The sequence below is a fragment of the Cyprinodon tularosa genome, unplaced genomic scaffold (assembly GCF_016077235.1).
Source record: "Cyprinodon tularosa strain WSP-4 unplaced genomic scaffold, ASM1607723v1 ctg181, whole genome shotgun sequence".
Taxonomy (NCBI): domain Eukaryota; kingdom Metazoa; phylum Chordata; class Actinopteri; order Cyprinodontiformes; family Cyprinodontidae; genus Cyprinodon; species Cyprinodon tularosa.
In genome coordinates this window covers 406,615-423,775 of record NW_024038614.1, presented here as the reverse complement: position 1 = coordinate 423,775, position 17,161 = coordinate 406,615, and the positions used below count along the sequence as shown (strand labels likewise).

Below are 17,161 nucleotides of genomic sequence, written 5' to 3'. Positions count from 1 at the left end.
AATAATTTGTATCTATATTAAATTAATAGTTAATAAATAAGTAGGTACTAAGTTCTAATTGCACATTGCCACATCAGACTAATCCTGCCACATTAATACTTTACTCAAAGTAAAAAAAAAAAAAAACAGTAAAATATGAATAAAATACAATTTTAAGTATAACAACAAATATAAAATATGAACTCAAAGCAAAAAGGTCTGATGGAAAAAATTGTTTTTCTTTTTTTTTTTTTTACTCCCAGACAGCCAGCAGAATGAAGATGCAAGGGAAAACAGTTCTACTGTTTAGGATCCTCAGAATAAAGGGTTTTTCTCCCTCCTCCCAAGACCTTAGATGAGCAGGAATCAAGAGACTCTGGTCTTTGTGACTGATGCTAGGAGCAGCAGAGTGTTTCTAGTAGACTAAAGTATATCGGGATTGTGGTCATTTGGAGCCACGTAGGAAAAAAAAAGTTCTTTAAATAGCACACTTCTTTAAACCTGAAATCATTATTGCAGCTTATTATACAGTCGCTTCTGCCATACTGTTTGTTAAAAGTGAAATAAAAGAAGAGAAACTCCTGGCAGCTCCTGAGTAAAGAGCATTTGCATTATTACTAACCCACCAGAGGAGGTGCTCTTAAACCATAAATGATATTGACTAAAAGAGTTTTTTCATAGATCCAAATTTAAAACTAAAAATCTTTTTGAAGTATATTACAGTACATGCTCAACCTTCTCTGTAGAAGATTAGAATTTTTTAAAGCCCAAAATATATTTTACTTGGTTAATTTGGCAGGGTTTAAAAAATTTACAAAATACTTTTTGATCATAACCATGTTTGTTAGTCCTTTTAAAAACAAACTTGAAAAATGTCATTAAGATCTTTGCATTTGGAAGAGTTGATAATAATCTAAAAGAAGTTCTTTACCTGTAAAGAACTTAAAATTTTCCTGAGGATCAAAGTGCTTACAGTGAACAACAGGGTTGAAATTAGCTTAAAAGTAAATAGAGCAATAGAAGCATTACACACAAATAAAAGAAAAGTGTGTTAAAAAAAAAAGAAAAAAGCAACCTAGCAGGCTAAAATAAACCTCACACATACTATCAAAGGCCAGGTCAGAGATGAGTAGCGATTTAAAATCTGAAAGAGCCTCCTACATGGAAATTCATTACAAATCAAAAAAGTAATGGTTTACCTTTTTAAATGTTCAGGTTTATTTTTTTAGAGAAAAACAAAGGCTTTTATTTTTGTCAGTTAGGTTCACTCAAAAAATATATACTAGCTTGGCTATCAAATTTAACTTCGCAACTACTTTAACACCAAAGGTTTATGGTGTTTTACTCCTTGTATTGAGCTATATGTTAAAAAACATAAAATCTAGGTCAGAGTCTCAGGTATGCTACCAAAAACATAACCTTAGTTTCTCCAATTAAACTTCAAGACAGGGCAGGATGTTTTCTTTATATAAATAGAATTCCACACTCCTTATATTACATTTTTAAGTTAAACTCAAAGAAAAAACACTTTTGGTTGAAATTGCAAACATTTTCCTCTAACCATCTAAGGTAGGAGGTAATGTTTCCAAATGCACTGGATGCCTTTCAAATTTGGCACTTTTGAAAAAGAAGCAATAAAAATGTGCATTTTCTATAGCTTTGTTTCTATAATGAATGCAGGTCTGCTTCACATAAACATGAACAACTACTAAACAATTACTTTCCAGCAAGTTAATAGATTAAATATAATGATTTAAAGGGCACCAGGGCTGCAACCAGTCTGGACTAGTGGATTTTGAGGTGACTCCTTTTAAAATACTGTATGGATCTGTTCTTAATGCTCTATTTTGAAGTTTTGTGCTTGTTATGAAAAAAATCTAATGCAAATAATTATAGTTCATACATTCAAAAAGAGAAGAAATCCTTACACTGCATGAATTTGACAGAGTATGTTTCAGTTGTTCCTCCCTTTCAGGAGGAGTTAATGCAAAACCTTAGTGACTTAAAGTCTTATTTTTGCAACGGCTATCAGAGAGCAAGAAGCAAATCTGAACATCATGGACTTCAGATCAGGACTGCTTCTTTCTATTGTCTTTTTTATAGGTGAGAAAATGTTTGTTTCAGTGAAACCTTCTCCAACAAGAGCCACAATTAATGACTTCTTTTCTCACAGGTGTTGATGGTCAGACTCTGACAGAATCTGAATCAGTGGGTAAAAGACTTGGGGACTCCCACCGTCTGACCTGTACAACCAATGGATTATCATTCAGCAGCTCCTGGATGCACTGGATCAGACAGGCTCCTGGGAAAGGACTGGAGTGGGTCTCTTGTATCACAGCTGACAGTACCAAATTTTATTCTCTCTCAGTCCAGGGTAGGTTTACAATCTCCAGAGACAACAGCAAACAGCAGCTGTATCTGCAGATGAACAGCCTGAACACGGACGATTCTGCTGTTTATTATTGTGTTCATGATGCACAGTGAAGGAAGCTGGTTTAGCAGCTGTACAAAAACCACAATAGCCTTATCTGGAGGCAGTTTTTGAAATGTGAGAATATTATCCGGTATAAAACAGGAACTATGTTCCAATGACGTCACACACACTGTAAAAAAAATATTATTCCACTATTTTCTTTTCTCATTGTCCCTAATTAATTTTCCTACAGCCTGGAGGATGGGGCTCATGTCATCATTATTTGGTTTTTAGGCTTTGCTATCCATGTGATGGACTTCTTCATACACGTGATGAAGTGTTGCTCAGTGTATGGATTATATTTCCAAAGGTTGCTTGAGGAAAATATAATCTAAAAACTCCCAGTGGGTCTAGCGATTCATTTAGATTACCCCCTGCATTTTGCTTTGGCCCCTCCATCTGCTCCATGGAGACTCATATTTACATAAAACCTTTGATAATGTTTCACCAAGTTAATCTTGGCTTTGTTGGTTTAGCCTGTGTCAGATGCATTCTGTTTTTAGCTTTATTTGGGTTGACCTTTTTTCTAAATTCTGAACAGCATGTTTTTCTGGGATATCCGGGTGGGTTGTAGATGTGGAATAAGATAACCCAGGAAGATTCCTGGTTCCTGGTAGCTTCAATGGGCTTTAGGTTGATTGTCTTTTTCATTCTGAACACCTTTGCAGTAACTCTGTCTATTATTTGCAACAAAGTATGTGATGGTTCTATGGATAGGGAATCGTATGACAGCTTCCAGGCTGCATAATTTCTTTCAAGGACTAAATAAGCTAAAGCAGCGTTTGACCTGACTCTGTGAAAGAACAGAAGCTACTTCATACTTACAGTATGGCACAATTTGATATAGGGTTTATTTGGAATCCATTAGCTGGGTGATAAAAAAACTAAATACGTTTCTGCTTTTTCCATTAGATATTATAGGAAAAATATCAACTATGAGTCGAAGTTTAATGGGAGCATTTGAATTAGTTAATTGGAAGAGGGGCACAGACAGCATTAATATAGTTAGGTCTCCTTTAATTAGAATTTCAAAATCGGTGTGTACACAAGAAGTTAAATATGAGATTCCCAAAAACTAGACATCCTACAACATCTTTCTGTGTCCTGCTTCATATTGATACGTTCTTGTGTATTTGTTAACATAAATTCAATACTTTAACAAGATTAAATCATTCCTGTACTGATGTCATAATAGTCAAACTGCTTGGGTTTGGTGTTATGTTGTGATAATAATATTATTATAAACATGTTTGTTTTTCTAAAGATATTACAAATAAAAAGACATTTTAATACTTGTCTCCTTGCATTAGGCTTAATAAACGATTTGCAAAAGCAACTAATTTCCACTGTCTCCTCCTCCTTGGGCTGTATGTAGATGATGTGGTTTCCTGGTCATATGTAAACACATTCTAGAAGAGTATCAGATATCATCCCTACCAGACCTCCAACCATGTTGTCTCTGAGTCTGGTGCTGTTTTCAATAGCTGTATCATGTAGGTATTTTTGCATTGGCCACATTCAAAAGTCATTTGTTGTTTTTCTCTGTTCAGTTTTTATGCAGTAAGTCCTTCTTTTTCAGGTGTAACATGTGAACAGCTAAACCAGCCAGCCTCTGTGACTGTGAAGCCTGGTGAAGGTTTGACCATCACCTGTCAGGTGTCTTATTCAGTCAGCAGCTCCTGGACACACTGGATCAGACAGGCGGCAGGGAAAGGACTGGAGTGGATCAGCAGAGACACAGATGTCAAAAGTTCATTAAAAAACAAGTTTACTGTCAACTTTGACATTGCAGTGCTGAAGAAATTGAGATTTAAAAAATGAAAGGTATTTCAATACAAATGTATCCACACATCCATCTTCTCCAGCTATATCCTTCAGCGTCGCGGTTAGGCCAGTGCCTATCTACTGCGGTCTATGGGAGAGAGGCAGGGAAAGCAGGGACAGTTTACCAGTCTGTTGCAGAAAAACGCAAAAACACAGGTAGACATACAGTGGGGCAAAAAAGTATTTAGTCAGCCACCAATAGTGCAAGTTCTCCCACTTAAAAAGATGAGAGAGGCCGGTAGTTTTCATCATAGATATACCTCAACTATGAGAGACAAAATGAGAAAAAAAAATCCAGAAAATCACATTGTCTGATTTTTAAAGAATTTATTTGCAAAATATGGTGGAAAATAAGTATTTGGTCAATAACAAACAAGCAAGATTTCTGGCTCTCACAGACCTGTAACTTCTTCTGTAAGAGGCTCCTCTGTCCTCCACTCGTTACCTTCATTAATGGCACCTGTTTGAACCCGTTATCAGTATAAAAGACACCTGTCCACAGCCTCAAACAGTCACACTCTAAACTCCACCATGGCCAAAACTAGAGAGCTGTCAAAGGACGCCCGAAACAAAATTATAGACCTGCACCAGGCTGGGAAGTCTGAATCTGCAATAGGTAAACAGCTTGGTGTGAAGAAATCAACTGTGGGATCAATTATTAGAAAATGGAAAACATACAAGACCACTGATAATCTTCCTCGATCTGGGGCTCCACGCAAGATCTCACCCCGTGGGGTCAAAATGATCACAAGAAGGGTGAGTAAAAATCCCAGAACCACACGGGGGGACCTAGTGAATGACCTGCAGAGAGCTGGGACCAAAGTAACAAAGGCTACCATCAGTAACACACTACGCCGCCAGGGACTCAGATCCTGCAGTGCCAGATGTGTCCCCCTGCTTAAGCCAGTACATGTCAAGGCCCGTCTCAAGTGTGCTAGAGAGCATTTGGATGATCCAGACGATGACTGGGAGAATATCATATGGTCAGATGAAACCAAAATGGAACTTTTTGGTAAAAACTCTACTCGTGTTTGGAGGAGAGAGAATGCTGAGTTGCATCCAAAGAACACCATACCTACAGTGAAGCATGGGGGTGGAAACATCATGCTTTGGGGCTGTTTTTCTGCTAAGGGACCAGGACGACTGATCCGTGTGAAGGAAAGAATGAATGGGGCCATGTATCGTCAAATTTTGAGTGAAAACCTCCTTCCATCAGCAAGGGCATTGAAGATGAAACGTGGCTGGGTCTTTCAGCATGACAATGATCCCAAACACACCGCCCGGGTAACGAAGGAGTGGCTTCGTAAGAAGCATTTCAAGGTCCTGGAGTGGCCTAGCCAGTCTCCAGATCTTAACCCCATAGAAAATCTTTGGAGGGAGTTGAAAGTCCGTGTTGCCCAGCGACAGCCCCAGAACATCACTGCTCTAGAGGAGATCTGCATGGAGGAATGGGCCAAAATACCAGCAACAGTGTGTAAAAACCTTGTGAAGACTTACAGAAAACGTTTGATCTCTGTCATTGCCAACAAAGGGTATATAATAAAGTATTGAGATGAACTTTTGTTATTGACCAAATACTTATTTTCCACCATATTTTGCAAATAAATTCTTTAAAAATCAGACAATGTGATTTTCTGAATTTTTTTTTCTCATTTTGTCTCTCATAGTTGAGGTATATCTATGATGAAAATAACCGGCCTCTCTCATCTTTTTGAGTGAGAGAACTTGCACTATTGGTGGCTGACTAAATACTTTTTTGCCCCACTGTACAACCTTGCAAACGCACTCACACCTAAGGACAATTCAGAGTAGCCAATTAACCTAACAGTTATGTTTTTGAACTGTGGGAGGAAACTGGAGTACCAGAAGAGAACCCACACATGCATAGGGAGAACATGCAAACTCCATGCAGAAAGGTCCTAGGAATCCGACCCAGAACATTAGAGCAACTAAGACAACATTGCTTTTAATGTTAATATTATCTTTAAGTTATGTTTAGTTAGTTATGTTAAGCTTATCAATCAATAGTTAATCTCTTTTCAGCTTTTTACTAGTAAAAAAAAAAGTTTTTTGATATTTGCATTATTTCTTGGAAACTGTAAGACCTTCTGCCCATACATATAGTAACACCATATTAATCTTTTTATTTGCTGGTATAAATTAATCGTATATTTAACTTTTTTCGTTTTATAGAATGAAAAAAAAACAACTAAATTACTAATCATTTTAGAGCAGTGAGTTGTAGAATTACCTTATTAGATAGGAAACTGTTAATAGCTCCAATAATGCAAATTCTGAAGAGAAAACCCCAAAATATAAAGACAACTACAACAAAAGAAAAAAATTACTTGGTATCTTTCCAAACTCTACAATAAGTTGAATCCCAGCAGTGCAGACTATCATCTAGAGATATATATTTGACTTCAGATAGGCTGAGACTGTTTAACAGAACAGGGATGCTGCCCTATCTATCTGCTTTACAGGTCAAATAGCGGTTAAACAAGTTCTAAATATAAATCTTTTTGCACCACTTAGACATAGACATTTAAAGGCTTTAAATACAGAAAAAGTTTTGTAACCACTTTTCTTCTTCTTGCAGGTGTTGATGTTCAGATTTTCATTTTTCATTTTTTAGAAAGTTTTTTTTTCTTCAAACTATTAGATAAACTATAATGATGGTTTTAACTGTGTTCCTCTTGCCGTTTCATCCCTGATTTGATGTCGTCCTCCTTTAAGCCTCGCTTTGATTTATTGATTAGAAGAAAAGACTGCTCCTTTTATCATTCTATAAAATACATTTATCAACCAAATACAACAAATGAGAGATGTGATTGATTTACAATTCCTTTTTTTTAACTCAAATATGGCTTCTAAGAACCATGTCTATATGCAAATAGTTTTTAATAAGTCTTTTTATTTTGATCCCTGTAATTTGCTGGTCAGCTAATTTTGTTAATTGTTCTTTGTTGTTGTATTATCATTGTAATTATGAACACTTCAGTATGTAGATTAAATAAACAGATATAAATAAAATGGATTCATTTAATGCAGTCTGATTGTGATATTAATCTTCTAATGCTCCTTAATTCTCAAGTGTAACTTTATTTCACTCCCTCTCAGGCAGGAGGAGTCAATGCAAAACAATAGTAACATGCAGCCATAATTATGCTCCTTCTTCTGTTGTCACAGAACAAGAAGCATATTGGACCATGATGGACTTCAGATCAGCACTGCTTGCTTTAATCATCTGCTTTTTGGGTGAGAAAATACTTACAGAACTAAATCTAATCCTCATGAAAACAATCACCTAATATAAACTAAACATTCTGACTCTGTTGCTTTAGGTGCTGATGGTCAGACTCTGGTAGAATCTGAACCAGCGCTAAAAAGACCAGGAGACTCCCACAAACTGAGCTGTACAGCCTCTGGATTCACATTCAGCAGCAATATAATGTCCTGGATCAGGCAGGCTCCTGGAAAAGGACTGGAATGGATCGCATTTATAAGCACAGCCAGTTCTCCAATATATTACTCTCAGTCAGTCCAAGGAAGATTCATCATCTCTAGAGATGACTCCAGTAGTAAAATTCATCTGCAAATGAACCAGCTGAAAACTGAGGACACAGCTGTGTATTACTGTGCTCGAAGGGCACAGTGATAGAAAGAAGCAGAAGCCTCATACAAAAACTTCCTCTATTTGCCATTTCCTCTAGAAATCTTCAGCTAACTTGATACGGGTAATATTTTAGATAAAGACTACAGTGGCAAAACTCACTGAAAAAAAAATACCGTCAAACAATAAAATTAGATTTGAAATGACTTTGGAGAAAAACGTTTTACTTATTTCATGTCATAAATTATGAAAATAAAAGTTAATGTCATTATGAATTACAGAAAGACTGAGAATTAATTATCTAGAAAAGCTTCATGCAGGAAATAATAATATTTAGTTTACAACTGCAGTAACAGAAATATCTCAAATTTAATAGAAAAGAACTGGTTCATTCGAAGTAGATCTACTATTACAACTGAATCATCTCTGACTATAGCATGTGCAAAACAAGTGAACAAAATTACAATAGAACATGATCTGTATGACCAATTAAAGTGGAGGAAGGGATTTAATTTGAAATTTGTTTTCTAATATACATAAGGGTTCTTTATCTCATCTAAACATCTGTGTTTTAGTTAAGATCTACCATGATTATTTAAAAGACTGACCCCGTCTTGTAAATAAGTCACAAAAAAATTAAGTCTTCATACATTTCAATGAATGTAGAACATTATGAAGGAAGACAGCAATTTAATTAGCTAATAATATCTACTGTGTAAAATCAAACTATCAAATATGCAAATCTTATAATTCTGAATAAATAGAAAATGAAGGCTAACCATTAAAAGAGTAACACTCAGAACATCAGCATGACCTGTTGCTCTCTTTGACAGAAGCCTGTGGTTTGGCTTTCTTATTATTACTAACAGTTTTTGATCATTATTAGATTGATTTGAATAAAGTAGAAATCAACATTTGAAAGATACACTATATTGCCAAAAGTATTTGCTCACCCATCCAAATTATTGGAATCAGGTGTTCCAATCACTTCCATGGCCACAGGTGTATAAATTCAAGCACCTAGGCATGCAGACTGTTTTTACAAACATTTGTGAAAGAATGGGTCGCTCTCAGGAGCTCAGTGAATTCCAGCGTGGAACTGTGATAGGATGCCACCCGTGCAACAAATCCAGTCGTGAAATTTCCTCGCTCCTAAATATTCCACAGTCAACTGTCAGCTGTATTATAAGAAAATGGAAGTGTTTGGGAACGACAGCAACTCAGCCACGAAGTGGTAGGCCACGTAAACTGACGGAGCGGGGTCAGCGGATGCTGACGCGCATAGTGCGAAGAGGTCGCCAACTTTCTGCAGAGTCAATCACTACAGACCTCCAAACTTCATGTGGCCTTCAGATTAGCTCAAGAACAGTGCGCAGAGAGCTTCATGGAATGGGTTTCCATGGTCGAGCAGCTGCATCCAAGCCATACATCACCAAGTGCAATGCAAAGCGTCGGATGCGGTGGTGTAAAGCACGCCGCCACTGGACTCTAGAGCAGTGGAGACGCGTTCTCTGGAGTGACGAATCGCGCTTCTCCATCTGGCAATCTGATGGACGGGTCTGGGTTTGGCGGTTGCCAGGAGAACGGTACTTGTCTGACTGCATTGTGCCAAGTGTAAAGTTTGGTGGAGGGGGGATTATGGTGTGGGGTTGTTTTTCAGGAGCTGGGCTTGGCCCCTTAGTTCCAGTGAAAGGAACTCTGAATGCTTCAGCATACCAAGACATTTTGGACAATTCCATGCTCCCAACTTTGTGGGAACAGTTTGGAGCTGGCCCCTTCCTCTTCCAACATGACTGTGCACCAGTGCACAAAGCAAGGTCCATAAAGACATGGATGACAGAGTCTGGTGTGGATGAACTTGACTGGCCTGCACAGAGTCCTGACCTCAACCCGATAGAACACCTTTGGGATGAATTAGAGCGGAGACTGAGAGCCAGGCCTTCTCGTCCAACATCAGTGTGCGACCTCACAAATGCGCTTCTGGAAGAATGGTCAAAAATTCCCATAAACACACTCCTAAACCTTGTGGACAGCCTTCCCAGAAGAGTTGAAGCTGTTCTAGCTGCAAAGGGTGGACCGACGTCATATTGAACCCTATGGATTAGGAACGGGATGTCACTTAAGCTCATATGTGAGTCAAGGCAGGTGAGCAAATACTTTTGGCAATATAGTGTAACATGTATATTCTTTTTTAATGTTTGAACAGAAGTTTAAGACAAGTTTAAGAACAGCTACATCTGTATGAGAACTACAATGACTAAGAAGAGACTATAATGGTGCCTTTGAAAAGTACGTTGTGTTTTTGCTTTATTTGTGGATCTTTTAAAAGCATTTGACTCAGGAGATACTGAATTACTTCTAGAAAACTTAAGAATATCAGTTTTAATATTTTGCCTCTAAAATGCTTGAAGATGAAATTGGCCTTTTGAGATTTAATCTACTTTCATTTTATTATACTGTACATGTCTACAGCCTCCTCCTCTTCAAAGATCTTAGTCTCTCTTTATTATGTCCTTTATTTTTCAGTTTATAGCCAAAGTATCTGACTATCCACTGTGCTCAACATGATTAAACCATGGATATATATTCATCTTTAAAGCTGTTAGCTAAACTCCAAGCATACGTTAGTAAAGTTTTTGTTGATTCTAATTACTATTTCCATTCAGCCCAAATGGTTGCTTTTAAAACTTTTCTGTTTAAATAGATTTTTAGCTTTTCTTCCCATTAATTAACCATGGTCTTCAAAATATCTTACTGTATAAGAACTTGCATGTAAAAAAATAAATAAATAAAATGGTTTATTAGCTTTAAAAAAAATAACTCAGTGTTGGGAGCTGGAGAAGTACCACCTTCCTCCAGCAGAGTCCGCCGTGGATCCTCCTGAGCCGAGCCTTCAACGCACCTGTGGCTCGTTCCATCATCAGAGGATCCACACTATAAAAGCTGTCTTCAGACCTTGCCTCGACGCCGCAGTGTTGAATCGAGTTGGTTAGCACCTGAGCCGAAGAACCTTCTGAGAAATCTTTATTGCTCTTTGAGTCTTGCTATGATTCTAATCCTTTGTGTCTCTGTTTCCAGGAAACCAGTTTTTCTCTGTAAGCTCTGGATGAGCTTAGACTGCCGAGCCTGCCCTCTGAGCCAAACCCGAAGACTCTTCTCTGGATTTCCCATGCAGCTCTGGATTAAGAGCTGGAAACCAAATGCCAAGGTCTGCACCCTCATCAGAAGTAAGACGCTGAAGCAGTTATTGGACTCTGTTGAAACAAACCTTCTCTGGACCCAACATCTCCTCTCTCTGAGTTCTAACCGGAACCCTCAAGGTATAAATCTGAACATCACAAAACCAAATCCCATAGCTCCCAAAGCTAACTGCTCTGTTATCTACACAGACTCCAGTGAACCAGTCCCCAGGCCTGAACCAGTTCCAGTCATAATTCCATGTGCTTGTGAACAATAAACATTGTTAAACTTTTACTATTGTTTCCGTCTCCGTGGTGTTCTGCATAACTGGGTCTCATCAGTGAACCCATCATGACAGAACACTGCGGCCAAACACAAGGCCCAGCAGACCACCTCCATCGTCTATTGGAGGAGCGGGAGGCTCAAATCCATGGACATGTTCAAGCTCTCAGTGAATTAAACACCCACATTGAGTTACAAAACCATGTAGTCCAAAACTATGCTAACCGCTTGAACAGAGCTAACACCACGCCAGTTGAACAACCATTTCCGGGTCCTGTTCCGCCTCCGAGGTCACCGGCAGTGACGTCATCACCAGAGTTCCGCCCAAGACTCCCCGAAAAGTTTTCTGGTAATATGAAGGACTGCAAGGGATTTTTGTTTCAATGCCGTTTAATTTTTCTAAACTCTCCTGGCAGTTTTCCCACAGATCATGTTAAAATAACCTTTATTTTGTCTCTATTGACCGGAAGAGCCCTGGAATGGGCTCAGGCAAGGTTTGCCTCTGACGAGGGCCTCAATTGTCAATACACCGATTTTATCTCTGAATTTTCTCAAGTATTCAACCAAGAAACAGATCAAACGATTGACTTTTGTGCTCTTTTTGACCTTAAACAGGGAAGTTCTTCAGTGGCGGAGTTTTCCATTAACTTCCGGGTAAAAGCTGAGGCTTCCGGTTGGAACCAAAGTGGTTTAAAGGGGGCTTTTTTCATGGCTTTGAACGAAAACATAAAGGATAAACTCGCAACCCTCGACGAACCTGCAACACTTGAGGAATTGATCCGCCTAACAATTAAGCTGGATAACAGAATCCGAGCTAGAAATAACTCTAAGCCTAGGATTCAGGGTTCTTTTACCTCTGCCCCTGCTTCAAATAATGTGACTGTTTTTTCTGCTCCCACAGAAACCGAACCCATGCAAGTCGGACATACTAGGCTGACTCCTGAGGAAAGACAAAGATGTTTTTTAAGCAAACTGTGTATCTACTGTGGTGAGAGTGGTCATTTCATCGCTTCATGCCCTGCTAAATCAAAAGACAGGGCCCGTCAGAGGTTCCGAGGAGTCTGACGGGCCATGTTAACACTGAAAAATCTCCACGCCTGATGCTTCCTGCCACTTTATTTTTCTCAGACCAGAACCTCTCTTTTTCTGCCTTCATCGATTCAGGCTGTGAACGGAACTTAATTGACTCTAATCTTGTCCAGCAGCTTCAAATTGAAACCGTTCCTCTAAACCAGCCTCTTTGTGTCTCTGCTATTGATGGGAAGAAACTCCACCAGGTCACCCATCAAACCCAGCCTCTCAAGCTACTTATCTCAGGTAATCATCGTGAAACCATAACATTTTTTGTTTTTCCTTCCGCATGTTCCCCTCTGGTGCTTGGCTTTGAAAGGTTGGAGAAACATAATCCCCATATTAACTGGACTGATCGTCATGTGGAATCCTGGTCTACCCTTTGTCATGAAACATGCCTCCGTTCAGCAGCTCCCGCTGTGGGGTCCCCTAGAGGTGGGGGGGAGATGGACTCTCCTGACCTTACTTCTGTCCCTTCCGAGTACCGTGATTTGGCTCCTGTCTTCAGTAAGGTCAGTGCTACGTCCCTTCCACCACACAGACCATATGACTGTGCCATTGAGCTATTACCTTGAGCTCCCCTTCCCAGCAGCAGACTTTATAATATTTCCAAACCAGAACGAGAAACCATGGAAAAATACATAAATGAGTCTTTAGCTGCCGGAATAATTCGCCCATCTTCTTCTCCGTTGGGTGCAGGGTTCTTTTTCGTTGGCAAGAAAGACGGTTCTCTAAGACCCTGTATAGATTACAGAGGCCTGAACCAAATTACTATTAAAAATAAGTACCCTCTCCCACTCCTCGCTTCAGCTTTTGAACCCGTTCAAGGGGCAACTGTTTTTACCAAACTCGACTTGAGGAACGCTTATCACCTTCTCCGAATACGAGACGGAGATGAGTGGAAAACAGCCTTTAAGACTCCCTTGGGCCAATTTGAATATTTGGTCATGCCTTTTGGTCTAACTAATGCCCCTGCATGTTCCCAAGCCCTGGTTAACGACGTTCTCAGAGACTTCCTGAATGTATTCGTGTTCGTTTACATTGATGACATACTCATTTATTCCAAGAACCTTTCTGATCACAAGAAACATGTCCGCCTAGTGTTACAAAGACTACTGGAAAATAAACTCTTCGTCAAAGCCGAAAAATGCGAGTTTCATCAGTCTTCAGTCACCTTTTTGGGGTTTGTGCTCGAGGGTGGGCAGATTAAACCTTCAGAAGATAAGATAAAAGCAGTCTTGGATTGGCCTGTGCCCGAAAATCGAAAACAATTACAGAGATTCCTGGGTTTCGCCAGCTTTTACCGGAGATTCATCAGAAATTACAGTCAAACAGCTCTCCCCCTAACCTCCCTAACATCAGTCAAAAGAACCTTCCAATGGACCCCCGAGGCGCAAGCTGCATTTGTTAAACTAAAAACCTTGTTTTCCAGAGCTCCAGTGCTAATCCAACCCGATCCAGCTAAACAATTCATCCTCGAGGTTGACGCTTCCGACTCTGGAGTGGGTGCTGTGTTATCACAAAGACTAGACTCAGATCAAAAGGTTCATCCATGTGCCTATTTCTCTCGTAGACTTTCCTCTGCAGAGCAAAACTACGATGTTGGAGTCCGAGAACTTTTGACCATAAAACTGGCATTGGAGGAATGGAGACATTGGTTGGAAGGAGCTGAGCACCCGATTCTTGTCTGGACTGATCACAAGAATCTTGCTTACATCCAATCAGCTAAACAAGCCAACCCTCGCCAATCCAGGTGGTCCCTATTTTTCTCTCGCTTCAATCTCATTATTTCCGACAGACCCGGATCCAAGAATGTCAAACCCGACTCTCTCTCTCGTCTTTACTCCGTTGACCAACCCGAGACGCCTGAACCTGTCCTACCAGCATCCTGCACTGTTGGAGTGGTTACATGGGAGATCACCGATCTTATAGACTCAGCTCTGGCTTCTGAACCTGACCCAGGTAACGGTCCTGCTAATCGAACATATGTCCCCTCTTCTGTTAGAGCTCGCCTGATACAGTGGATGCATGCTGCCAAATTCTCCGCTCATCCGGGGGTGAGCAGAACAGTAGCTTTAATCTTGAGACGTTTCTGTTGGCCAACTCTACATAAAGATGTCAAGGAGTATGTCTTGGCTTGTGCCACTTGCGCCAGAAACAAAGCCTCTCACCAACCACCTTCAGGTCTACTGCATCCTCTTCCAGTCCCCTCGCGCCCTTGGTCCCATATCGCTATAGACTTCATCACTGGTCTACCCATCTCCCGAGGTATGTCTACAATCTTCACCATTGTTGACCGATTTTTAAAGTTCTGTCATCTGATCCCTCTTAGAAAACTTCCCACGGCTTTCCAAACCGACCAGCTTCTGATCAAACACGTCTTCCGGTTACATGGGATCCCCCAGGAGATTCTTTCAGATCGTGGACCTCAATTCATCTCCCAAGTCTGAAAGGCCTTCTGCTCTGCTCTCAATTGTAAGTCCTCGCTAACTTCTGGCTACCATCCACAGTCTAACGGACAAACAGAACGGATGAATCAGCAGCTCGAGTCCACCCTTCGCTGTTTAACTTCAAGTAACCCCACCGACTGGAGTCAGTACATTACCTGGATCGAGTACGCCCACAATTACCTCAAATCAGCCTCCACCGGACAATCTCCTTTTCAGATCAGTCTTGGCTATCAACCACCTCTTTTTCCCGCAGACGAAAGAGAAATCTCAGTCCAGTCCGTAAACCAGCACATCCGTCGATGCCAGCGCATCTGGAGGGAGACCATCGCCATTCTCAATCGCTCCTCCGAGACAACCAAACCTTTTGCTGACTCCAGGAGACGCCCGGCCCCTGAGTACACTGTTGGACAGAAGGTATGGCTATCCACTCGGGACATCCCCCTCAAGGGGATGTCTCGCAAGCTTTCACCCAGGTACATTGGTCCATACAGGATTACCCAGGTCATCAACCCGTCAGCCATACGCCTCCAACTACCTCCGACTCTCCGCATCCATTCCACGTTCCACGTCTCTCAAGTTAAGCCAGTCATCTCAAGTCCCTTGTGCCCACCATCCGACTCCCCTCCACCCGCCCTGGAAGTCGATGGTCATCCAGCTTTCACCGTCCGCCGGATCGTGGACTCTCGTCGGCGAGGTCGTGGTTGGCAGTACCTCGTCGATTGGGAGGGCTACGGTCCGGAGGATCGCCAGTGGGTTCCTGGCTCCTACATCCTCGATCCCTCATTGATCGAGGAGTATGAGTGTTCTCTGCCATCGATGTCTTCCGGACCGCCAAGAGGCGGTCGTTGAGGGGGGGGTACTGTTGGGAGCTGGAGAAGTACCACCTTCCTCCAGCAGAGTCCGCCGTGGATCCTCCTGAGCCAAGCCTTCAACGCACCTGTGGCTCGTTCCATCATCAGAGGATCCACACTATAAAAGCTGTCTTCAGACCTTGCCTCGACGCCGCAGTGTTGAATCTAGTTGGTTAGCACCTGAGCCAAAGAACCTTCTGAGAAATCTTTATTGCTCTTTGAGTCTTGCTAGGATTCTAATCCTTTGTGTCTCTGTTTCCAGGAAACCAGTTTTACTCTGTAAGCTCTGGATGAGCTTAGACTGCCGAGCCTGCCCTCTGAGCCAAACCCGAAGACTCTTCTCTGGATTTCCCATGCAGCTCTGGATTAAGAGCTGGAAACCAAATGCCAAGGTCTGCACCCTCATCAGAAGTAAGACGCTGAAGCAGTTATTGGACTCTGTTGAAACAAACCTTCTCTGGACCCAACAGCTCCTCTCTCTGAGTTCTAACCGGAACCCTCAAGGTATAAATCTGAACATCACAAAACCAAATCCCATAGCTCCCAAAGCTAACTGCTCTGTTATCTACACAGACTCCAGTGAACCAGTCCCCAGGCCTGAACCAGTTCCAGTCATAATTCCATGTGCTTGTGAACAATAAACATTGTTAAACTTTTACTATTGTTTCCGTCTCCATGGTGTTCTGCATAACTGGGTCTCATCAGTGAACCCATCATGACACTCAGTTTACAAATGTAATAAAATATAACACGATTTAACTAGAATAATTTTTTTTTTCAAATGTTGACATTTGAGAATACTTAAACTAATAAAGAGTATGGAAAATTATTTGTCAAACTTTAGAAACCAAATTCAGTTGAACTATGAGTTTTACAAAGTAGTCTGTTTAGTTTCCTCCCCCAATGGCAGGAGGAGTCGATGCAAAACTAAATACATTTCATTATAAGTAGAGGAACCAAAAGTCTGTCAGAGAAGAAGGGATACATTAGAACATGATGGAGAGCAGATCAGGGCTGTTTATTTTTGTCCTTTGTTTTATGGGTGAGAAACTGCTGGGAAAACATGTATCTGTGTTTTAGAAACAATCTTTTAACAACATATATACTTTTGCTTTCTTGCTTTACAGGTGTTGAAGCTCAGACTCTGAAAGAATCTGAGCCAGTGGTTAAAAATCCTGGAGACTCTCATATGCTGACCTGCACAGCCTCTGGATTCACATTTAGCCGCTACACAATACACTGGGTCAGACAAGCTCCTGGGAAAGGACTGGAATGGGTAGCTGGTATTTATGACAGCTCAAACATCTACAACTCTCAATCATTTCAAGGCCGGTTTACCATCTCCAGAGACAACAGCAAACAGCAGGTGTATCTGCAGATGAACAGCCTGAGAACAGAAGATTCTGCTGTTTATTACTGTGCTCGAGAGACACAGTGA

At 40.7% G+C, this 17,161-nt stretch overlaps 2 gene segments (V, D, J or C); both read left to right on the top strand.

Annotated features, from left to right (window-relative positions):
• Positions 1-7,485: 7,485 nt before the first annotated feature.
• On the top strand, positions 7,486-7,934 carry LOC119781713. The segment is given in 2 exon segments: positions 7,486-7,534; positions 7,621-7,934. Coding segments are annotated over 2 exon segments (363 nt in total).
• An 8,782-nt stretch (positions 7,935-16,716) lies between these two features.
• LOC119781712 lies at positions 16,717-17,161 on the top strand. The segment is given in 2 exon segments: positions 16,717-16,765; positions 16,851-17,161. Coding segments are annotated over 2 exon segments (360 nt in total).